Source organism: Globicephala melas, chromosome X (genome assembly GCF_963455315.2).
Source record: "Globicephala melas chromosome X, mGloMel1.2, whole genome shotgun sequence".
Lineage (NCBI taxonomy): Eukaryota > Metazoa > Chordata > Mammalia > Artiodactyla > Delphinidae > Globicephala > Globicephala melas.
This window is the reverse complement of record NC_083335.1, coordinates 1,148,532-1,173,237: the sequence shown is the minus strand read 5'-3', so window position 1 is coordinate 1,173,237 and position 24,706 is coordinate 1,148,532. Positions and strand designations below refer to the sequence as shown.

The following is a 24,706-nucleotide window of genomic DNA, read 5'->3' as shown; positions in this document are numbered from 1 at the left end:
TGAGCCATGGCCGCTGAGCCTGCGCGTCCGGAGCCTGTGCTCCGCAACGGGAGAGGCCACAACAGTGAGAGGCAAAAAAAAAAAAAAAAAATGTAGGGACCTTTATGTCCTAGTTGAAATTTGATGCTTTTCCTTTATGTTTGGTTACTTTTCTTTCTCTGGTTCTGCGTCTTGTAACACTTCCCTTTGGGCCCGTCATCTGGCATGAGATCAGATACTCTGGAATCTTCATCAAGACACTGACGAGATAAGAGGGGACTCATCACAAATTAAGTGATGTCCAAACTACTTGAGAGGAGAAAGGTTCTCAGTATTACGTGGTGGGTGTGCAGGGCAGGAGGTGCCAGTGCCTGTGTCTGTTGACAGCCCTTAAGTATCTGCAGACACATCTGGGCGCAAACTCGACGAAGGGAGCCACTGAAGCTTTTGCTTGGGCTGGAGGCCGGGTGAGTGACAAGAGAGGGCGCAGTGGTGGAGGATGTTTAGGAATCTGAAGGCCTTGGTGAGAGGTCTAGAGCAGTTTGTGGGCAAGTGCTGCACTGCTGGCTTGTCACGGCCTCTGCTGCCTGGGACCCTGAGCGCAAGTTGCACACCTGGGCCCTAGACGTGCCAGGATGTACGCCTCCGGGAAGTTCAGTGTGTGGCCACGGTGGGTTCCCATCTGGGGTAAGATGCTCTGGGGTGCTTGTCTACGTGGGCGCTAGATTCAGGAGACCTGCAGTGTGACTTTTGAGGGCACAACTGCATCTTAGTTCTTTGGGGCTAATGTGACTCTCAGCTGTGTGAACAAGGGAGCAGAGTATTTTGTTCTGGACACAGTTTAAATCTGGGCAGCAAGTCTGGGGTGCTCTGAAAACCATGTTGAGAATAGAAGAGAAAGCTAAAAGGAGTGGTTATTAGGAGGAAAGATAGATCTGGTAGACATGTCGAAACCAAGGCCAATGCAAGTGGAAGCAAGGACTTCAGAGCACTCTCCCCACTGGAGCAGAAACTGGACGGTCCCCTTACACCTTTGCTCCCAAAATGTTTTTTGTTTGTTTGTTTTGTTTTTTGTTTTGTTTTTTGCGGTACGCGGGCCTCTCACTGTTGTGGCCTCTCCCGTTGCGGAGCACAGGCTCCGGACGCGCAGGCTCAGCGGCCATGGCTCACGGGCCCAGCCGCTCCGCGGCACGTGGGATCTTCCCGGACCGGGGCACGAACCCGTGTCCCCTGCATCGGCAGGCGGACTCCCAACCACTGCGCCACCAGGGAAGCCCCCAAAATGTTTTTATATGTTACACACACGTATGTGTTCACATGCACATGCCTGGCCCAGCACACAGGCACCAGCCACGTGCACGTAGGCTTTTAGCCTGACTGACCTCTAGGCTTAAGGTCCTCACAGGCCTGAGGGAGACTTGTGAACCCAGCAGAGGCGTCTGGTGTTGGTACCATCCTCCAGCAGCTGCTCCCAGAGGCTTGGGGCACAGGTGGAAACCCAGAGAGTTAAAAGGTACAAGGTCATTGGCGTTTTATTTTAACACAGCAACACTTTTATTGCTTTTGAGGGTTTCGCTAGAGCAGACCTCATCCTATTGCACAGCTGTTTCATTTGGCAGTTTAGAAAGTTGCAGTTAAAGCTTTCTTCAAAGCAAAGACAAATGAAATGCCCAGTGTGACTGAAGGTAAAGGAGTGCAGGCTTCAGAGGGACAGGGTCCGTTGCTTTTCCTCCCCGTGTGTACCATCTTTGATCAGCAGCTGTGTTTGGATAGTACTTCCGGACCCCAATTTCCAGAGATCCTTTGGAAATCCCGATCCACGGGGCCCCGTCTATCAGGGAAGTCAGAGCCCAGCCCTTCAGAAACCTGAACAAGATGGATACCCACTGGTCATGAGGATAGTTGCAGAGAGCTGGAAGCTGACACAGAGCTAGCTGGGGCGATCCTGTTTGTCTTAAAGCAAGGGGAATGGAGTTCCTAAGGCTCGACAGGGGCCCATAGTCGTTCCCCCTGTTCTGCAAGCTTAGTAAACCCAGGAGACGGGCACCCACTGCGGAGAACTGCATGCCCGGTCAAAGGCTTCTTGCAATTTCTTAAGGGTTTCATCGACGCTGTTATTGACCAGTGAGAGGTCAAAGTAGTGAGCATACTGGCCACGGATGGCCTCGGAGTCCTTCTGCAGCTGCTGCAGGGCTTCCGTCTGTGGAGGAGACAGAGAAAGGGAGGGAGGGGGAGAGAGGGCGTCACGGATGGAGCAGGGATCCACCCGTCTGCACCCCAGCACCACCGACTCCAGTAAAACGTACAAGTACAGTGAGATTGTGTTTCCCCTCTAGCAGATTTCACCGAAGATGAAACTGCATAACATGCTCCTGGCATAGGGATGACCTCTCTCAACGTTCCCAACACAATCCTGCCTGGAGTCTCTCCTACAGATACATTTGCACGTGTCAAACGCCGTACGCACAGGGCCGTCGACCGTCGTATTATTTGTAATAAGTTTTAAACCTAAGTAGCCATCAAGAAGGCAATGAGGAGACTAAATGAGTGTCTGCTACATCCACACGATGCGAGACCACACAGCTACTGAGAAAGACCCGGGGAGGTCCCCACGCACAGGTTCAGCGCAAAGCAAGGCGCCTGCAGGGTGGGTTTGGGGCGGCTCGGCTCTGGGGAGCGGGGAGGCCTTTCAACACGGTCCTGGCCTCCTTCCCGCCCCTCCCCGCACAGCACGCACCACGTGGGCCCAGGGCCGCCTCTGTTCTTCACAGTCCCTGCCCTGCCCCCAGATGCCCCTCTTAAGCCCATGTCGCACCAGTGTCAGGATCTGCTCTTCTGGAACAATGGCCTGGCTAGTGCATTAACAACTGTGTGCTGAACAGACGGGACAGGCACACGTGCTCTGGCCCCTGGCCGGGCGGGAAGGGGACAGCAGCAGGCAGGGTTAGGTTTAGGGTCGGGAAGCTGAGCTCTGCCGGCGCTCTGGCCAACGATCCGGACCGATGCCCGGTCCTCACGGGCCTGGAGAGCGGCCCCCACCACCACCCAGCACAGACCCTTCATCCCACCTGAGTGCCCTGGTCAGTGGGTGCGATGAACACAATGAAGGGTGAAAGTTCTGCCGTCCGAACAATCTTCAGGGTCTGGAAAAAGGGAGTGGAGGAAGAAGAGAGGGGAAGAAAAGGAGTCAGCTGTCGTGACGGACCTTTGCGATTGGCATCTTCGGGCCTCGCCAACCCCCGCACCGTCTCCAGCATTTCTGGTCCTGCTGCTCTGCCGCCAGGTGATCCCAGGGAAAGCTCGTGGCACAGATCTGCACTCGCGGGAGGGTCCCACGAGCTGCGCCCTTCAGCACCCTTTCCCCATCTGCCCCTGCCTTCCATGCCTACCCACCTGGGGCTCGATGTCAAGGATGGCGATCTTGTCCTGCTCGTGGATCTGGTGCACTGTTTCAAATTTGGTGCCAAACATGTTGCCCTGGTAGCTGCCAAACTCCAAGAACTCGTTGGCAGCGATGCTCCGCGTCATCTCCGCTGTGGAGACGAAGTGGTACTCCTTCCCGTCTTCTTCACTCTTCTTGGCCGGCCGTGTCGTATCTGTGCACGAGAACCCAAATCCCTGAGCAACTCAGGGCCTCCTGGGCTCCCGAGGGCTCGGACGCTGGCGTCGCCACCGCCACCCCAGCTGCGTTTCGCGCACGGAGTTTCCCGGAGGGGTGTCTCACACAGGACCCCGAGGGGCTGACTTTGGGAAACGAAGAGGACCAGGAAGTCCCCCATCCGCCCAGAACACATTTAACTGTCAAGAGCCAGAGTACCATCCTCCTCCCTTTATGAAGACGCATCTCTCAAACACCAACCCCAGGGACACGGAAGCTCAGAAATGAAGAAATGACAGCTGAAAATATTTTAGAAACAGATCTCCGGGCTACAGTCAGGATTTCTGGGAAGTACACTGAAAGTCTCCTTTTCGTTGTTTGGAAAGAAGAGTACTCTGGTTTGCTTTAAACTCACACTGCTAAATGCTGGAATGTCCTTAAGTCGCAACGTTTGCGACTACTCGTGTGAGTGATCCTCTGAGTAAACCGTGCTACGCGTGCTGTAGCTTGAGGCGCGGCCCCTGGCCGCCTGCGTCATCCTCTGGTCTGCCTCAACGGGCACCTTCTCCTCAATCCACAACTGCCGCGCGTCTTTCTTTCCATCTTATAAAACGATGACTCTTCTTTGACCTGAGTTATCCTCACCTCTTACCCTTTCTAACTCACTTCTCATTCTAACTTACTGAATGATGGAACTGTCGTGGTTATTTCTACCTCCAAGGCCTTCTGCTTTCTGACCCCAGTGTGTCACTCTGTCCTCAAAGGCAAAATGGAGAAGGAATAAAAAAAATACAAATAACAGGTTTAGAATCCAGTTTTCTACACAGATTCGCTCCTGGGAATGCAACTAATCTAAGCGTCCGCCTGACTGCTGGCCTGACCCTTCTACAGCAGCTGCTGGGGTTACGGGGGCCTTACTGAGCGCTACTTTGAGAAAACATTTCATGAAAATTGGTGGCTGTCCTGTAATTTCCTTAGCCACTCAATGGACCGGAAGAGAGCTCTCAGAGTGATTTAGGCATATGAGAAAGTGTTTATAATATAAATTAAAATGAAAGAAAGTAACTAAGTTTTTAATAACATGTTATTTGTTTAATCTTTCAAAGCAGTATAAAAATGTTGACCGCTGCTTCTCTTATGCAGACAAACAGCACAGCTACTTTTTTAGTGGGAGCAACTATGGGCACAAATTTGTATCTTTCCAAATTGGCTTTTCTTTTTATAATCAAACTTTTTTTTAAAAAAAATCTTTGACAAAGGAGGGACTTCCCTGGCGGTCCGGTGGTTAGGACTCAGCGCTCTCACTGCTGGGGCCTGGGTGTCATCCCTGGTCAGGGAACTAAGACCTTGCAAGCGGTGCGGTGCAGCTGAAGAAAAACAAATCACAAAGGAAAAGACAGATGACCGTGGCAACGTGTCCTTGAGGCCCCCCGAGCTACTCACACGGGGCGGGGTACGCGAACTTGTCCGGGCTCTGGCTGAGCAGGGCGCTCTTGATGTGGCTGCGGCCCACGCCGCTGGCTCCTGCACAGACAGAGGAGATAAAGGCTTCCATTTCTTGCCCCAGGCACAAAGGTGGGGCTAGGAAGAGGAATGGGATAGGGGTTTTCATCTCTCAGACCCTCGAGATGAGCTACAGGTCAAAGCGAGTTGCGTGGCTTCTGGGCTGGTGTCAGGAGGACCGGGGGCTCCAGGCGCTGGGGTCCCAGTTAGGATTCCGAAGACAACTGGCATTTCCGCAGAGGAGCCAGCTACCACATGGCATTTTCTGTTTATTTCTGAAGTATATTTGCCTTACTGGACTCTGAATGGAACTGACTTTTACTGGAAATTTAAACAGAACCCTCATACAGGTCCTCTAACCAACTCATGTTTTCACTCTAAAGATGGGGAGGACCCGGAAGCATAGGCCTGGAGCACCCCTACTGCCGCCAGACGGACAGACAGCCCGAAAGAGTTAGTTGCTGAAAACCATGTGAGGTTTACCCTATGTTGTAACGTGAACCCGGTAAGGACTCAGAAAACTCCTTATATCTGCTCCACGTGGAGGACCCAAGACACCTGCCTTCCCGTTTCCTTTTCTTCCTCACTGCCCTTGTTTTTTTGTTTGTTTGTTTGTTTTGTTTTTTTGAGAGAGGGAGTGAGGGAGGTTACGTACTGCAGGCAGGGAAATAAGAACAGAAATGCAGAGATGTACTCTAAGTGGCAAAGCAATGAGAAGATACCGATGAGCACGAGGGTCTTCCTCTTGAACGCAGGGAGCCGAACAACTTCCTCGTAAGAAACAACATCCAACTGATCAAAGACTAGAGACAAAGAAAAGCAAGCCGTGTTCATGCCAGAGCTGGGCACACAGCGAAGGCTGCGACCGGCTATACCGGCTCGGACAGCATCAGGGACAACCTGGATCGTGGATGCCCTTCCTTGGGGTCTATTTTTTGGTTTTCCCAACCCCCGCACCATATAAACTCAGCACGGCTGTTGGTCAGTCCTCTGGACTCGGACTTTCTCTAATCTTTTGGCCCCCAACCTCTCCACTTCTTCTCCACAGTTCGTTACCCGACGCGCCTGTCATCTCCCCTTATCTCCAGCTCGCGCTGCTGTCCCTTCCTCTCTGCCACCAGCGCGATGCTCCGGCCACATCTGCCTCACTGGAGGCCCCTGACATAGCTTTTAGGCCCTGTGCTTTGCTCCTGTCTTTCTCTAGAATGCTCCCGGCGGGAAGGAGGCGCAATAAATAAATAGTGGCGCAACCGCAGATTATTCTCCACTTGCTGTCTACAATCCACTCAAACGCATTTACAATGCTCATATATTTCCAAACATGGCAGCTGAGGGACAAAGTGTGAATCAGTTCTAAGGAAAACAGGCCACTGTCTGGGGCTGCTCAGACCCTGCAGTTGGCCACACTGATGGCACTGATGTACTGAGAAGGGTCTGGAAGACTGTTGGGTTGGCTCCCTGGGGGTGAGAACGATGTGCCGGGCAGCGGGGAGGCTGGGGAGCGTACTTGCGCTGTGCTTGGCCAGGTACTTGTCTTTGTACTTTTTCTTCTTCCCGAAGGGACTGCAGCTCGGAGCCTCACTCGGAGCAGACTGAGCCCCGCTCGCCACGCGCCTGGAGGGAAGAGATGACCGAGGACACTGGTGGCTTCTTGGTGTAAAAGCCCGGGGTCATTCGCCTGTGCCGTCCCTTCTACACAGAACCCCCAGACCCATGTGCCTCCTGCCCTTTGTGTCATCCCAGACCCCGTCCTCCTCCGGCAGAGAAAGAGGGGGCTGCAGTCCCAACGCGGGCTTAGGGACCTAAAGCTTAGGGAAGGCATTTGTGGCAACACAGATCCACGGATGAAGGGAGAGCCAGTCGTCCTCCTTCACCCATAAGGGCCAGTCAGGCTCATCAAGGCATCATTGGCCCCCCCACCCCGCCCATTCTTCCAGGAAAAGTGGAAGGTTGGCCCGGTTGAGAAACAGAAACTATACACGGGATGAGATTTCCGTAGCTGAGCAGCGTAGCGGCCATGGGTCCCGGCCATTGGCAGCTCACCACTCCTGCAGCTCGGGGGAGGGGATCAGGCCCGCCGACCCCTGGGAGGATCCTTCCACCCGTCCCTGCCACCAGTTGCTGTCATCCTTGTTGATGATCTGGATGACGTCCCCGGTGACGAACTTCAGCCCCGCCTCCTTGCAAGGGATCAGGTTGTCCTTTCTGGGGTCATAGTCAAACTGCGCTCTCATGAACATCTGAAAAAGATGAAATGCACTTGTTTCCTTGTGGGCGCGCCCGAAGTCCTGACCCCACGATCTACTTCTAAACGGAAGCTTGTCAGTTACAACACACGGATACACGCGCTCACCACAGCGTTATCTATTAGAGCGAAGTATTAGAAACAATCTGATTTTCCAAGAATGGGGAATTAATTAAATACGGCCACCTACAGAATATATTACCATGCAACTATAAAGATCAATTTGTAGAAGAGTATTTAATGTCCTGGGAAAATGCTGCTGATATAACATTAAATGAGAATATCATTAAATAAAAACAATACCTAGTACGCTTGAAATTTTAAAGGAGTATTTCTTTCTACATAGAAACAAAAAAGACCGAAAGAAGCTATATCAGAATTTAATACCAGTTACCTCTGCTAGGAAGATTAGGGGTAAAAATCCAACCCAAAGAAATAAAGAAATAATAAAGAGCAGAAACCAGTGAAACACAAACTAGAGTTGAAAGGATCAAGAAAGGCAACATTGGTTCTCTGAAGACTCATGAAATTAAGGCTGATTAACAAACTAGAGAAGACACCATTTCCCAGCAGAGAGCACAACGTAACACCACTATCACAACGGCCAAGATGAAGGAAAAAAGCCCAGATAATTCTAAGTGCTACAGTGACCACGTGGAAGAGCTGGGACTTGCAGCCGTGAATGGAAAACCCTGGAAAGTAGTTCGGCAACATCGTGAAAGAGGCACGCAGCCTAAAGCTCGTCAGAAATGCACCAACACTCAGGTACAGAGAGGTTCATGGCAGCACTAAGTTTTGTAAGAACTAAAAAGCTGGAATCACAGAAGGCCCTCCAGAGCACAGTCATACAACAAATGAAGAAGAAGGAATCACCGGTTGCTACAGCACAGACTTCACACCGAGTGAACAAAATGAGACACTAAAGGATTCATACTGCATGAGTCAATTTACACGAATTTCAAAAAGGGGCAAAACTCGTCTCTGGAGTTAGAAGTCAGGGCTGGCGGGACTGGAAATGGGCACGGGGACTCTTACGGTGCTGGTCACGTGGGTGTGTTCAGTTTGTGAAAATTCATCTACTTTTACACTTACGATTTGTGTCCTTTATTGTATATGTGCCCATATATACCAAACCTTCAATTTAAAACAAGTTTTTTAAAAAAGAAAATTATACCATCATACGATAAGTGACCCGTGACAGAAACTTCAGAGTTATTTTTTTAAAACTTCCTTCTTCCACATTTATCTGTCAGGGCCCCGCAGCCTGCCAGTTTGTAACACATGTTAGTTTGGTTCAGAGAGTACCAGGCAGCTATGCTTGTTGAGATATTTACAATCACATCACTTCAATCGAATTCGAAGAATACACACTGGGCCTGAATCCTGCCATCATCACAACAGAGAAGATGGTGCCACCTACCTGCAGTGCAGGAAGCCGATTTTGCTGGTTGGGAATTACTTTCAATGAGATCATTCCTTTGGTTTCTTTCTATTAAAAAAGAAAGGTGAAATAAAATCGTCATGTAAAACGAGCCGGGGTGACTGGGGGTTTCATTAAGTCATTTTTCCCCTCCCAAAGTCCTGGGCATTTTTCCCCAATAGCCATCTTTACTGTACACTTTGAAATCTTGTAGCACAATGCTTCCTCCAAGACGGAAGTGTCATGTGCCCCATAAGCCAGCATAACAAAGAATAACGAGCAAAGGCTAATAGTTTTCCCTCCTCCGCGCAGCCGACCCCCGACAGGCCCCCAGAAGCACTAAAATGAGCACGGGCAGCCACACATTTCTCCACACCAATAAAGGGCCTAAACACTTACACACAAATTCAGACGCGTATTTTTGCTAGTTGTTTTTAACAAAAATGGGATTATGCTATATGCATTACTCTATGACTTGCTTCCAGCTTGATACATGAAGACCTCACTCACTCTGTCTCATGGCTCTGCCGCATCCCTTGCTCAGCCACCATCCCCATTACTGGCGTGTCCACCGTTGCCAGTTTGTTTTATTACAATCTGCTGCAGTAGACACCCTTTAACGCGTGTCCTCATATGTTTGCATTTGATTTATACAGAATAGAACCCCATGATGGAAATGCAGAGTCAAAGGATAAAAACAATTTTATAGCTATCCTCAAGTTACTTTTCTAAAAAACTATAAAAATTCCACTCTCACCAGGAGCATATGAGAGTCCCTTTCCCCTGAAATTCTTGCCAGAATTACATGTTAACGTTCGTTTTAAATTTCTGCCAATCTGATGGGTGGAAATTATTTCATGGTTGCTTCATTTTGTAATTTTATTACCATAACCAAAATTGAGCACTTTTCAAGAGCTCATTGGCCACATGCTTTTTCTTCTTATATATTTTGCCCAGTTGTCTAGTTGGTTGTTTGTCTTGTGAAAGCCCAGAGTCCTAACCACTGGACAGCCAGGGAACTCCCTAGTTTTTTGTCTTTTTATACAAAGTTTAGAAGCACTTTAAATATTAGAGTAGTTAACTGTCTACCTATTATATGCACAACAAGTATTTCTCCAAGTGTATTGTTCATGGTAACTTTTGCCAGGACACAAATTACCTTTTACATAGTTGATTTTATTTACGTAAATCAAAAAGAAGCACAAATGTTGAATGTTCGCATACTTGAAATGGTTTTTATGCAAGACGAAGGGATGCAGCTGTGCCATCGGCTCAGAGAAAACACGTGCATCACGTTCTACTGAGAAGCAACCATTAGGCCAAACTGCTCCTCGTGTTGGTGACCATGAAACGATCCAGCCAGTGTCCCGGTGGGAAACAGGTGGGCCACTCCAGAGGGTGGGAAGACGCTGAATGAAGGGTCTGGGGCACGTGGTCCGACACTGTTTGCAATTGGTGGATATGTCTTGTAAGAGTCGAATTTTCATCTACCTGTTCTCCCTGCAGTGTTTTCTTTTCTAGTCTTTTCTTTGTGGAAGGAACTGGGTCGTTGGTCCTATAGAATTGCTCATAGGTGGGTTATGCCTACTTCAGAGTTATATCTTACAAACCCCTTCACCCTCCACATTCATTTACCAAGGTCCTGTCCATTCTATTTCGGTTGTTTCTTTTCTTCTGCTTGTTTTGGGTTTCATTTGTTTTCCTTCTTCTAGTTTCTGTGGGTAGAAGCTGAGGCTGTTGACTGAAACTTTCTCGTTTTATAATCCAGGCGTTTCCACCTTGGTCCGAGTTCAGTGGCATTCCACAAAATCGGATACACTGTGCTTTCATTTCTATTCATTTAAAGACAGTGTCTAATTTGCCTTGCGATTTCTCCTATGGCCTGTGACTTCTTTAGAGGTGTGTTAACTTCCAAATATTTAGGGATTTCCAGGTATCTTTCTGTTTTTATTTCTAATTTCATTTCATTGTGGGTGGACGGTGCATTTTTGTATGGTCTGAATCCTTTAAACCTGTTGAGGCTGTCATGTGGCAGAGGGTACACAGTCTATCCTGCAGGATGTGGCAGTCCTGACAGTGTTTGCTTCAAGTATTCTGAATCCTCTGTCATCAGGTACATGAATATTTAGGACGTGAGGCATTTCAAGAAGCAGGGTAAACCCGGTCCCTGTTATTTCATCTGGGTCAGAGGTGAGGTCTATCCTTAAACAGCCATGCTTCAGAGCTCTCTAAGGTTCAGTTTCCTCAGCTCTGGTTCAAAGTAAACTTTTCCCTAAGTTGCTGTTTTCTGCTTCATTCCCTGGCTGGTACCCTGGCATCTCCTTGCTGAGTGCCTGAGGGGTGCTTCCTACCAGCCGTGACCAATTACACCCGACTACCCCACGTGTTTTTTCCTGCTTTGGTTACAGGGGCGGACAGGGATGGTGAAGAATCTCGAGAGGCAAACACCCAGCACGATGCCCGGCACAGCTACGTCTAAAGAGCACATTCAACGTTTCACCTATTATAGCTCAGTTGTTCTCTGTAACAAATCTATGACATAAGAACAGCAATTACTACCATCTTCATTTTACAGATGACCTAGAGAAGTGAATTCACCTGCTCCAAATCACAGGGCTGGAGTAAAGGAGAGCGGGATTCAGAGCTGCCATTGCAGTCCAATGCTCTTTCTAGACAGACACTCTGGGTCTTTTGCCTTGTTTTAGAAGTTTACTAAATGAAGACAGAGAGCTGTCATTTCTTGCACAGAATAAAGATTAGCAGTGGTAAGAGGCCCTTCAATGAGGTATAAACACTTTCACAGAAAAATGAGGTACACAGACACCAATGCGGATCGATGCTTCACGAAGACAAGGGCATAGTGAATACCCACCATTGCCTTCTGCAGCTGATCTACTGAGTGATTAGTCACGTTCGTGCCGTTGATTTCTAGGATCTCATCTCCGACGTGAAGGGAGCCTACCAACAGAAGAACAAACGTTCAGACGAAAGAGGTGTCAACAGAAGTCAAAACGCCACAGAGAAGAAACCATGATCTAGAGCATGTTGTACGACAGACTGTAGAACACACAGGGTTGAAACCATTCAACCATGAGAGATGGGAATGTTCTGTTCATGGCCTTCAGGGACCTAGCAAGACAGGCACTTGACGGTTTAAGATTATGTCATCCTCCTTGACCTCAGGACTCCAACTGCAAAATAAAAGCACTTGGTCCTGAAAGTGTCCTGGAACTAGAGTCCCCCTGACGTCAGGGGGCTATGACACAGCTGAACACACTCCAAGGAACAAGAAAGCTCAATGTTTCTCTGTTGTTTAGCTAAGACCTCCAAATGCTACCAAGTGGTAAAGTTAATCGCTGTTTAGATTCTATGTGAAGAATGAGTATCAATACCTGTGCTACCCTTGATGCACAGAAAAGCACTTTTACTCAATGACGCATCTGCAAATTGACGGCAGCTTCACATGGCGATACAACAGTTACTTGTCGTTATTTGTTAATATCTATTTTCTCAGTTTATTTTTTTTTCTTTTCTTTTCTTTTCTTTTTGGCCGTGCCATGTGGCTTGTGGGATCTTAGGTCCCCGACCAGGGATGGAGTCCGCACCCTCGGCAGTGAAAGCGCGGAGTCCTAACCACTGGACCGCCAGGGAATTCCCTATTTTCTCAGTTTAACTGGTAGCCTCAGGAGGTCGAGATGGTCTGTTTTCTTCACTGCTATGTGTTCACAGTCTAGTGCAAGGGGTTGCATATAGTAGTTGCTCAAATGTTAACTAACTGCAGAAGTATTGGCATAAATAAGTGTATGAGAATGCTCAGAGGGAGCGACAGTGGCGCTGGGCGATTCATCATTCGAAAGAGCCAGTCATTACGGTACAAAAAAATCTCTCGGCACGCACACAGATGCTCCCTGTTTTGAACACTATAAGCTTCGTGCCCCTCGGCCCTGGACAGGGAGTAAAGGATGAATCCCTGAACAAAACACGCCTGCACCTTGTCTGTGAATCATGCCGCCGTGGAGGATTCTGGCCACCGTGCAGGACTGCTTCTCATTCAGCTTCAGCGTGATTCCCTGGAAGACAGACGAGGGCACAGCAAGCTTAACTGCAAGCTCTTTCTGAGTTGATCTTTAAGACAACTTAAGGCAACTTCTTGGGAGAAATATTTTGTCTGCACACGAGGTGTCATCAGTTGGCAGGGGCAAGAAGCCTGCCATGAGGGGCCTGGGGTGGGGAGGAAGAGGGATTACCATGGGCTCCGCGGTGACCTTCTCGAACTGGATGAGCCGCACCTTCCGAGCCTCCTGGCCCTGGACCCGGGTGGGGCTCCCCGGGGCGGCGGGCCCGTTGGTGTACATGTCCTCCGTCACGGCACTCAGCTGGGGTGACACAGTCTGTCGGGTCAAAACAGCAGAGAAATGTACGAAGCAAGCAGCCGTCGGGTCGTTGTTGCGCGTCCAAACCCCAAAGGCTCAGCAAACCAACGCTTATCTCCTAAGGCTGGTGGCCAGTTGCGTTAGACTTGATGTGAAGCATTATTTATCCAAGTGGCTACCCCTGCCATCAGCCCGAGACGACACATCAACTGTGACCCCTTGACCCCGACCATGAAGACAGCAATGCTGGACGGATTACACTCTAGAAAGATGTCTTTAGTATAAATCTGAAGTAATTTAAGGCCCGTGGCCTTGGCAGGAGGGCACACAGAGGGATGGATTTTGTAATCCATGGTGTTGGGTCAACCCCGCACAGGCCAAGGGCACGTTGGTCCCCACATCACTTTATATACAGAACCAGTTCCAAACGTGCAAGGTAAAACCACCAAGCTTTGAGAAGAAAGCACAATACATCTTCAAAACCTGGGAGGAGGCAGAGAACTGTAAAAAAACGAAAGCTAAAACTACAAATACTTTAAAGTTAAGAATATCTGTTCGTGGAGAAACTCCACTGAGACAGGCAAAGGTTTAGTAGACACAGAGAGCAATAATCAAACAGCATACAACTGATCTCATCAAAACTAAAAACTTCTCACCAAAACTAAAAACTTCTCACCAAAACTCTCAGCCTGAGAGTACAAAGACTTATACCTACAACATGTAAAGAATTCTTCTCACTCAATAACAGGACGATGAGCAATGAAAAGATGGACGAAACGTCTGAACAAACTCTTCACTAAAGGCCTATGAAGAGCCAACATCACCGTGATACCACTCCGCAGCCACTAGGGAGCCTACAGTGAAAAGGACAGATGTTGGAAACGCCCAGACATCGCCGGTGGGAACGCTAAATGGCGCAGCCCCGTGGAAAAGAGTGTGGCGATTTCTTATATCAAGTTAAGCATTCATTGACCCTATGCCCTGGCAACCCCACTCCTAGGTGTTCACCCACGGAAAGGCTTGCACACAGAAGTTCACAGCAGCTTTATTCACTATAGCTGAAAAGTCCACCTGCAGGAGGAGACCATTCATGCTGTTTTAGAACAAGCAAAAAAAACTACAGTAAAAAAAATTTAAGACAGTGGTTGCCTCTCATAGGATGGGAAGGGGTAGGCTGGGTAAGGGCATGACAGACCTTCTGGAGTGGTGATGTTCCAAACTGTGACCAGGGTTGCGTTGCACAGGTGTATGCATTTGTTAAAACTCATCCAGTGCATTTCACTGTATGTAAACTTAACCACAAAATTTAAAAAAGAACCATAAATACTGAACCCTAGCCGATGATATGCATGCTGAAGCTTTTAGGGGTGAAGTGTTTTGATCTTTGCAACTTATTTTGAAGTGCAAAACAAAAAAAAAGGTGAATGGATGGTTTTGGGATAGATATGTGATAAAGCAAACATGGCAAAATGTTAATGGTAGAATCTAGGAGGTATGGCTAACGGAAGTTGCTATAAAATTGTTTCATCTTTTCAGTGAGATTGAAAATTTTCAGATAAAACATTGGAAGGGAATGGCACTAAGACAGTGACAAGGCCATGGAGCAGGGAACTGGAACCCTCGTGTGGTGTCCTACTGTGGATGGACTTTGGGGTGCTTCCAGGTTTGGGCTTTTAAGAACAGTGTCGCTCTGAGACCACAAGCCAACGAGAATAAGTGGCTGCTGCACAATATGAATAAATCTCCTTGAAACGCTCCTTCTCCTGATAGAACAGTCAATCAAAAACCATATGCAGAAGGAAGAAGCCCGACCCTGGTTTATGTGAGGATTGAGTTGAAAATGGATTGTGGCTGCAATCCAGCCACACCTGGGGGTGCCCCTCAGAGACCGTGGGGAGGGAAGATCTTCCCAGTGGGTGGAGCCGTGAGCAGGACACCTCGTCAGCCACTTGGTGGCAAAGGAGAAGCGGGAATATCCCCAGGTGGGAACAGCTAGACCTATCTGTCTGTCTACAGAATGAGGGAAGTACTGACAAAGAGAAACTGCCTTGTGTAGCAACTAGAACTTCGAAAACCTCTCATGCCGTAGAGTCATGCGGCACTGCTATTAAAGCAGAATTGTCTAACAAAGGGCCATACTTAGGAAAGTGACTTATGAGACCTGGGAGCCCAGAACCACACAGAACTTCAAGGCCGTCTACAGTAGATAAGCCATTAATACAGTCACCACTGCATCTGTGCGGGGGCATCCTGGCACACAGACACCATGTAGCCCTGAAAAGGAGGTTCAGAGGTTAATCTGGAAGACATATTAAGTGGAAAAAAAAAAAAGAGTGAGGAAAGGTATGTTATCATCAGCATAAACAGTGAAAGATAAGAATATCTTCATATTTGCTTGTAAATGCATCATCTCCCTCTGGAAAGAGACATGAACAACAGGGAGGAACTGGGTGACTAGAGAAGGAGGTGAGAAGTAAACTGTATTCGTTTCATTTCAAATTAATTTCTAAACAGGCAAATGAAAGCTTATTATTCCTAAAGCCCTACAAAGTACAATGCTTTCTATTCTGACAAGATAGAATTTTCCTAAGTGACTGTGATTTAGGTTCAAGTTGGCAGCCTAAGTACTTGCGTGTAGCCTGGACCCTGTTTAAATGAGACCAAAGGGGGAGGGTAAATAGAAACCCACAGACAAAAAACAGGAAGTCATCAGGGATGAGAGATTTCAAAAATTTTTCCAGAAGACAGCAGAGCCTGGAACGTGCACACAGGAGGAACTGGCCGGGGCAGAACGGGCTGGGGCTCGGGCTTCTGAGAAACCGTCTCCTGAAAAGCTGCCCACCCAACCTACAGCTCCACTTTCAAGGCAGGAAGAAGGAAGAAGGGCCAGGCCAGTGGCATCTGTCCCAGAACTTCCCCAGTGGATATCTGCTCATGGCTCATCAGCCAGAACTGCAGAACACAGCGTGCCCATCCCAGGCTGCAAAAGGGGCTGAGAAAATAAGAACTGAGTTGGGTATCTTGCCGCCCCGAACAAGACCAGGGAAAAGCTGGGTCAGCAAGAAGTGGACTAAAGCTGTGGGGTCAGCAACCGGTCAGAATAATACAAAAGCCTTCACTAACTTTCCCTTTTTACAATCTACCTCCAGCAAGTCACGAAACGACATTAAGGTCCACACACACATGACAGAGAAGAGATGAAGGGAAGGGCCACCGATCCTGTGACTACAGTGAGAGGGAAAGTTGACGAAGGAATGAATGTAGAACTTAAGGTTCTGCTTTATTTTGTTTCGTTTAGTAACAATCAGAAGACCCGTCCCTGTGGAACCTGCCCCCCTGCAGATGGGCACACGCTCTCCAGCTCACTCTCCACGGCACCCTGGGAGGAAAGCTAAGCGTGAGCTGTGGATCCTCCTGCATCTGGGATGTTATTTTTTACCCACAAGTGGCTTCACTCACCCGATCCCTGCAGGTTACATGAAAAAAGTACCTCTGGACGACGTGTAATGTACGTGATGTAAGGGCACAGGCCCTTGAACAGCTGAGACAATTTTGAAAAGGAAGACAGTAGAAGGAATCAGTCTACCTGGTTTCAAGATTTATATGGTTACAAATAATCAAGACGGTGTGGTCTGGTAGAGGGACAGACATAAAGATCAATGGAACAGGAGAGAGAGCCCAGAAATAGACCCACACAGATATGTCCAGTTGATTTTGACAAGGTGCAAAGGCGATTCAACGGAGGAAGGGTAGTCTTTTCAACAAATGATGCTGCAGCAATTGGACACCCATAGGCAAAAAAAGAAACACTGAACTAGACTTTAAAATGGATCATGGACTTAAATGTAAAACGTAAAACTACAAAACTTTTTAGAAAAAAACAGTCATCAGGGTTTAGGGCTAGACAAGAGTTCTTAGACTTGGCACCAACAGCGGGATCCATAACAGGAAAAACTGATAAATTGGAAAACTTTACCCCTGTGACAGCCTATGTGAAGATGATGAAAAGACAAGATGTGGACTGAGAGAAAACATTCCCAAAGCCCACATCCAATGGAAAACTCTAACATCTAGAGTACATAAAGAATGCTCCATACGCAACAATAAAAACAATCTAATTAGAAAACGGGCAAAAGACATGAACAGATATTTCACTAAAGAGGATATGTAAAAGGAAGGATGGCAGATGAGGACATGAGAAGACGTTCAATGTCATTAGCTATCAGGGAGAAATGCAGATTAAAACCATAATGAAATATACCACTACACACCTATCAGAACAGCTAAGATAAAAATTGGCGACAAGACTAAATGCTGGTGAGGGTGCAAAGAAACTGAACCTCTCATCCATGGCTGGTGGGAATGTAAAATGTTACAGCCATTCGGGAAGAGAGTTGGGAACTTTCCTAAAAAACTAAATGACTACTTTACAACCCAGCAATGGCACAAGACAAAAGTCTGTGCAAAATGTGTACATGAAGGCTCATAACAGCTTTATTTGTAGTAACCCCAACCTGGAGACAAGGAGAACAGCCTATAATAGGTGAGCAGTTCGACAGACTGTGGTCTATCCATACCTCGGGACGCTTCCCAGCAATAAAAAATTGCATACAATATGATTCCAGTTATATAACATTCTAGAGATGGCAAAATTATAGAGGAGGAGAACAGATTAGTGGTTGCCAAGGGGACACGGGGAGATGTGACTATCAAGGGGTGGCACCAGGGAGGTCTCTGTGCTGATGGAACAGTTCCATATCTTGATTGTGGTGATGGTTACATATATTCAGACATGTGACAAAATGGCACAGAACTACACTCACACGTCATACCAATGTCAAGTCCATGGTTTTGATGGGGTACTATTTTTGAGCTTGTAGTAGACAGAGGAGAAGTTATTGCATAAAAGAACTAGCAAAATGGCTGGCAAGTCGCACTTGTCTGCAACCGAAGAGCTATAACTAAGAGCACAGTACCAAAGAACGGACAGAGGCAACAACCAATCCTTGAGACATCTGCAGGGTACAGGATCAGTTTCCAGACTCTGGGATGGGTAAGTAAGAGGCCACAACACACAGTGACCAAAGAGTTCCTCAAAGCATTGCCCATGGCGACCTGGAACCATGTGGTTAAAACTCTTCAAAGCTAGGTAGCTATTGCCACAGACCCATTTAAAGAGAATGAGATCAAATAGCTCTCTAAGTAGACTCAAGAAAACCAGAGGAAAAGCAGCGTCAAGCTGGAAGGAAGAATTCTTTCTCTCAAATTAAGCATCTGTACTAGTTGTATATTTTTACCATGCACATGTGTTAAGAGATTGAATGTACAGAATGAGGAATTCAAGGATTGCTGACTGAATGACTGCTGTGAATATACAAAGAGCTCAAGTCTCAAATCTCTGGCCTCAAAGCATGAAATAAAACTTAGGACTTTCCTTGATCCTCACTTACAAATCTTTTTTCACTAGTAGTTGTGGGGCTGAGAAAGCTGAAAACCAAACTCAGAAATTAATCCTATGGATCTATCAGCATCTACCATTTATCTGTGTCAGTAACCAAAGCAGGTACTGGTGGCCATAAAACCTGAAAACATAGATCAGATTATTTTATCATGTGCCGTAAAGTACCATCAATAAACCACTTATGATGATTCACCTGTGTTTCGAGACGCGCTGGGCCCGTCTACAGTGACAGGTTCGAAAGTCTCAGTCCACGGAAGACAAAATGACCTTTGCAAGGGGCCGACGCCTACGTGATTGTGTGCCTGGAACAGGCAGATAAAGCGGCACCCTCCGCTCATCGCCTTCTCATTCGGCTCCATGACACAGATTGCTTTTAACACGTCAGCCTTTAAATTAAGGACTCAGCACCCAGGAAAGTTCAAGACTTGCTATCTCAAAGGCTGGTCTTTTAAATGTGCTTATTCATCAAGACGTCCCCCTTCGAGATGACTCAGAGCCACTATCATGCTCACCCAGAAGCTGCAAATGATGAGTAAGATAAACGGAACCCTCCGACGTGGCGACCAAAGAACCAACTAGCAACAGTGAGGCTTCCCTGACTGCTCAGCAAGAGGGGGCCAGCCTCTCCTCAACAGCACCTGACATGCAGGAAACTCCCTCAACCAGCCCCCTGCACCCCTCACCACAGACAATCCCAGGAGCAGGGCTAGACAGACAGACAGATGTGCACGGAGCCAAGGTGCTTCCTTGACCCCAGCCGTGGGTCTGAGACCACACCAAAGGCAGGACACGTCCACAGAGTTCAGCTGGCCCAGACCCAGCTTTGAAGAATGGGAAGGTTACCCGCCTGCCACTCAGGGTAACTAACTTGTCCAGGTTGACAACTTAGACTGCAGTCTGTCCCCTGTCCCATCTGTCCATCCGTCCACTGGCCACGTGCCGGGCACCTGTCCTGCCCCTGAACTGCTCTAACTTTTCTTGTTTCCATAGCTGGTAATACATTCATTCCAACGTGCTACAAATATTTCGTTTGTGTACTTTGTCGCCCCAAAGCTGAGCCGTCTTTCAATCCTTACCAGCCCACGACCACCAAGTGATGCTGAACAACGTGGTCAAAGGTACTAGATGGCATTTCGCAGAGTTCACTTCACAACTTTGAGACCAGCCTTCTTCCCCGCCGCCCCAGCAGGACGGGGGCAGCTCTGCAGCCTCTCGGCCTTTAATCACACACACTGCTGGGGTGGCAACGCCTGTGCGCTGAAACCCCCTTCGGAGGAAACATCTGCAGCGGGTTCAAAGGGCAGAGGCAGTGGCTCAAAGGAAGTTGGGATTAAAAAAGAGATGAAAAACAAACTTGGCAGCGGGTGGCTTTCCCACCCAAACAGTCGGATTAAGAGCCGGTGACAGCGAATGGAGGAAAGAACAAACATTTGTTCAGCCTACTGTTAGGCTCCTTGCCAACTGTTTCCATGTGGAGACTTAGAAGAAGGCCCAGGCCAAGAAGGCAAGTGATCGCCGCAGACGGCAGGCAAGGTCAGGCTCCACTTTGGGAAAGAAAACAAGAAAGACTATGAGAAAACCAAGAGGGCTCAAGGTACCAGAAACAGCTGAGCACTGTTTCACCACAAATGACAAGAGCTGGGGAAGCGTTGGGGAAAGAGGAGCGCCTCCGAGCCAGAATTTTCCGGCAAGTGACTTTTGAGCAAAAACCTATACAGACGACCCTTGAGCGATGACGGGTTTGAGCTGCACGGGTCCACCGACACGCGGATTTTTCCCATAGTAAACACTGCAGTGCTACACAATCCGTGCTTGGTGGCCTCCGCGGATGGGAGTTGTGGTCACAGAGGAGCCGTTCCAGCGGCAACTGCGTATGTACTTTGCTCATGTGTATTTCTCTATGGGAAGGAAAAATGGAAAAGTGAAGACTCAGAAAAGAGAATGTCATGTTACAAAAGTTGTATTCTGGTTCCCTAATTCAGAGCATTTCTTCCCATTTCCCACCCCTGGGGTCACTTCCCCTCCTTTTTTAGCAACAGTGGAAGATTTGAGCAACTCACTGCTTAGGGGAAAAAAATCTCTGCAGTCAATGAAATGTCAACTGATTTCATCTCCCTTTGCCCCAGGGGACATTTGGTAGCAGTGTCTCAAGACCCCCGTCAACCCTGAATGTCCCCTGCCTGGAGCGCTATTCGCCAGTGGCGTCCTGGCCCCTGCACAGCAGGTGATGCTGCGTCTCCCCGCCCAGGAGCCCACACACAGCTCCTCTGAGTGGAAACTCACCTGCAGCCTGACATTTCTTAGGTCATTTCCCATGTGGGACAAGTGAACTTTCAGGGACTTTCAACGTATTGCTTCAGTTCATGGGAGAAGGGCTACTTCAAACAGGACTGAAGAGAAAAGTAGGAATTTTACAACCAATCTTATGTGCACTAAGGGATTGCAAAAAAGAACAAGGTCAGAGAGAGCTCATAAAACGTTTCTCCAAGGAAGGAAGCATGTACTTAAATATGGGAGACAGGCTACACTTCAAACCTACTGCAAAATTATATTTTGACAATACTTTTTTTTTTTTTTTTTTGCGGTACGCGGGCCTCTCACTGTTGTGGCCTCTCCCGTTGTGGAGCACAGGCTCCGGACGCGCAGGCTCAGCGGCCACGGCTCACGGGCCCAGCCGCTCCGTGGCACGTGGGATCTTCCCGGACCGGGGCACGAACCCGCGTCCCCTGCATCGGCAGGCGGACTCCCAACCGCTGCGCCACCAGGGAAGCCCGACAATACTTTTTCAATACCAAATGTCGACTATAATCAGAGGTGAAACTTTGGGTTTCCAGTTTTTAGAACTTTTATAGAAAGCAATCTCCCTAAATGAAGCCTTTGGCAACGTGAGTTTATGAACTCCTTTAAAGCCAACAACTTCCTTACAACTTTTCTTGGTTCTTGCCAGGACAGCAAAACGTGCTACTGCTGCTGGACAGGCGCTATGTCAGGTCAACATCACCGCAAGCCTCTAAGCAGGTCCACTTTACAGAGAAGAGAATCAAAGGCACAGGCAGAGCCCAGGGTTGGCAGCAGAGACTGCTAAGAGCCCCAGAGGGAGGGTGAACGTCAGGAAGTGAGAGTCAGCAGGTTCGTGGGGTCTGGCCACCTTTCATCGTGTGGAGATTCTTCTTCCAGTCTCCACACCTCGGCAGGTCTGGACGCTTTGCATTCAGTGCTTTACCAGGTTTTCTTATTTCATGTTCAAATCCTTTCATACACTCAAGCAAAGTGACTAAGCAATAGACTGTATCTGGTATTTTTGCAGGATCAACTCACAGCTCCACAAAAACTGCTTATTACTCAGAGGGCAGTGAAAGGGCCTCTTTTCAAAACCGCACACGACTTCTCCAGCCTCCCCACCAGGCGCAGACAGGTCTACACAGGCTCTGGGCACGGAGTTACAGGTGACACTCAGGTTTTGCTAAGTGAAAAGAGCCAGAAAGAAAAGCCTGCATATGTTTGGAGTCTATTTATAAGACAGTCTGAAAAAGGCAAAGTGGTAGTGTTTTCCAGAAGTTGCCAGGGTGGCTTCCAGGTTTCCGGGGAAATGAACCTACAGGACCATCAGGGAACTTTCTGGAGTGACACAAATGTTCTACATTATGATTACGGTGATGGCCACATGATGGGATGCATCTGTCAGATGTCATTGAACTGCACAATCAAACCCGTGAATTAGATGTATGCTAGAGTAAACCTCAATAAAGTTTCCAAAAGAAATTTAATAAAGAGAGGTGGTTTTTTGGGGGGGAGTGAGTTAAGGCTCAGCCAAGTGAGCTGACTGTGGGGAAGAAAAAAAAATCCCATGTCCAAACTTGTGAGGAACCAAGTCGTTTTAGAGCCTGAGCCCCTCCTAGGGTACATGCTGCTGCATAACTTCCAATTTTGTCTTGGCAGCTGAATAACCAAGGCCTTCCCCACGGGTTCACCCTGACTTGCAATGACAGACAGGTGTGAATGCGGAGACCTGAGCTGATGCCACCCAGCCCAGAGTCCACAGCTCCACAGTCTGCTTTACTTTGCGGATCTTCAGTTTCCTCATGAGTGAAAGCGGATGGCTACGCTGAATCGCATGTCCACCTCTTAAGTCACTTATTAATTCAGCAAACATTTCTGAGGACCCACTTACCAGGCATTTAAAATGTAAAAAGTGAGTGTGAAACGGCCCTGCCCTGGAAGATCCTGTAGTCTAGGAAAAAGATTCACACTGTGAGTTCTGAGGCTGAGTTATCAAAGGCAAGATAGCTTCTGCCTGGCCCTCTGTCTCTGTCTGTGTGTCTCCGTGGACATCCTTTCTTGGAACCTGGCCACTGTGTTGTGAGAAGGCCAGGGGACATGGAAGGGCTGCTGGCCGGTGCTGCTGATGGCTGACAATGAGACAGAGCGTCGGCCTTCAGATGAGTGAGTGAGCGAGCATCCTGGTGGCCGTGCCCTTGTGGGAGAGACCCTGAGTGACAACCTTACCTTGCTGGGTCCTCGCCACACCCAGAAGAATTAGAGATAACAAGAAAATTATCAACCCTTCCCTCTGGGAATCTTTGAGGATGGAGGTGATGAGCTATTTATGGGCCATCATAGGAATCTGCGGGGCAGAGTTACCTGTGAGATGACTGCCCACAAACAGACACAGGGGTCCACCCACCTGCACCCCAGCACCAGGGGCCCTGCCTAAATGCACAGGGACGGTGAGTGAACACTTTGGGGCCAGCGTTGGCTTTTACAGCCCTTTCTGCTGACACAACCACCAAGCAGTCCTACTCTCGATCTGCTCCTTACAGTCTTTCTGTGACCCTGACCTCCGTCCACGAAGAAGTTTCCCTTGACCTTAATCAGCTCTCGGTCGAGGCCGCGGCCTCTCCCGATTCTCGCCTAGAGGCGCTTCTGGGGGCCACCAGCCACCGCGCCCGGAGTCCCGCCCGAACCCCGCCGCCCGCCGCGGCCTCCACCCCGGGGGCAGGACCCCCGAGGGCAGGGCGGCGGGCGGGAAGGGACCGCGGCCGGAGGCGCGGCCTAGAGACGAGGACCGGCCCGCATCCCGCGCCGGGCCCCGGGGGCAGCTCACCTCGGGCCGGCTGCGCTTCTGCAGCAAGTGCTCCAGGTAGAGGTCGGAGAGCGCCGTGCGCATGGCGCCCCCGCTCTCGCCCTCGCTCGCCTTCAGCGTCATCTTGCGGGACCCGGGACGCCGGGCGCCGGGACGCGGGGACGCGGGGACACGGGGCCGGACAGAGCCTGGAGCGGCAGGGCCCCGGGCCTGCGGCGCGGAGGCGGCTGAGGCGGCGCAGGCGACTGGGAAGCGGCGCGGCTGGTCAGTCACCACCCCGCAGGCTGTGCGCCGAGAGCGCGGGGGAGGAGCTCCGCCCACGCCCCACCCTCGCCACGCCCCTGCCCCCGCCTCCCGTCTCCCCCCCCCACCGGGCCCCGCGGGCCCCTGGCGCGCTACGCACCTGAGGGCCGGAAGGAGGCGCTGTTCCCGCCGAGGCCCCTGCGGCTGAATCCCAGAGGGGTCATAGGAAAAAGCACACCGCTCCCAAACCACAGAGGACCCACAGCCTGGGGCGGGTTGAGCGCTCGACCTACACCCGGGCCGAATTCGTGGGGATGGCAGGGGAGCATCCGAGGGCTGCGACGGCCGCCCCTCCGACTCCAGGCTCCACCCAGAAACCGATGTGGGCACAGGACTTTGAGAAAAGGCCTTTTAAGGCTCCTGTGCTGCTGTTATCTGTCTTAGGCTACAGCTCCTACTGCTAATGCCACAAAAAATTGAGGGATCAGTGGAAGCGAAGAAAGCCAACATTCCTTCCGAATCCTAGAGCAGAATTCCTTATACCCTAACGCCTTCGTGGCGTTAAAACAGAAGCCTAGACGACAGACTTTCTGAACAAAACAAACATTTTCTGTGCTTACAGAACTCAGGGCTGTCCACGATCTGTACACACCTTTGCCTGATAAACACCTGGCCCCTTGACCCCAAGGGAGTAACCTCGCAGTATTATAAGCAGTTCATTACTCTATGTAATCTTATTTGGACCTTCCAGTACCTCATAGACAAGAAGGGCAAATCCAGGGGCAAGAGTTTGCAGCCAGA

General features: G+C 49.2%; 1 protein-coding gene across 1 annotated transcript; it reads right to left on the bottom strand.

Annotated features, from left to right (window-relative positions):
- Nucleotides 1–1,496: 1,496 nt before the first annotated feature.
- Nucleotides 1,497–23,948, bottom strand: MPP1 (MAGUK p55 scaffold protein 1). The gene is made up of 12 exons (XM_030850206.2): nt 23,684–23,948; nt 12,993–13,136; nt 12,737–12,815; nt 11,618–11,703; nt 8,746–8,814; nt 7,124–7,320; nt 6,588–6,694; nt 5,803–5,883; nt 5,021–5,101; nt 3,373–3,575; nt 3,048–3,122; nt 1,497–2,179 (listed from the first exon to the last, which is right to left on the bottom strand). Exons 1-12 carry the CDS (start codon nt 23,783–23,785, stop codon nt 2,003–2,005), a joined length of 1,401 nt encoding a protein of 466 aa, XP_030706066.2. The 5' UTR covers nt 23,786–23,948; the 3' UTR covers nt 1,497–2,002.
- Between the last annotated feature and the right edge of the window lie 758 nt (nt 23,949–24,706).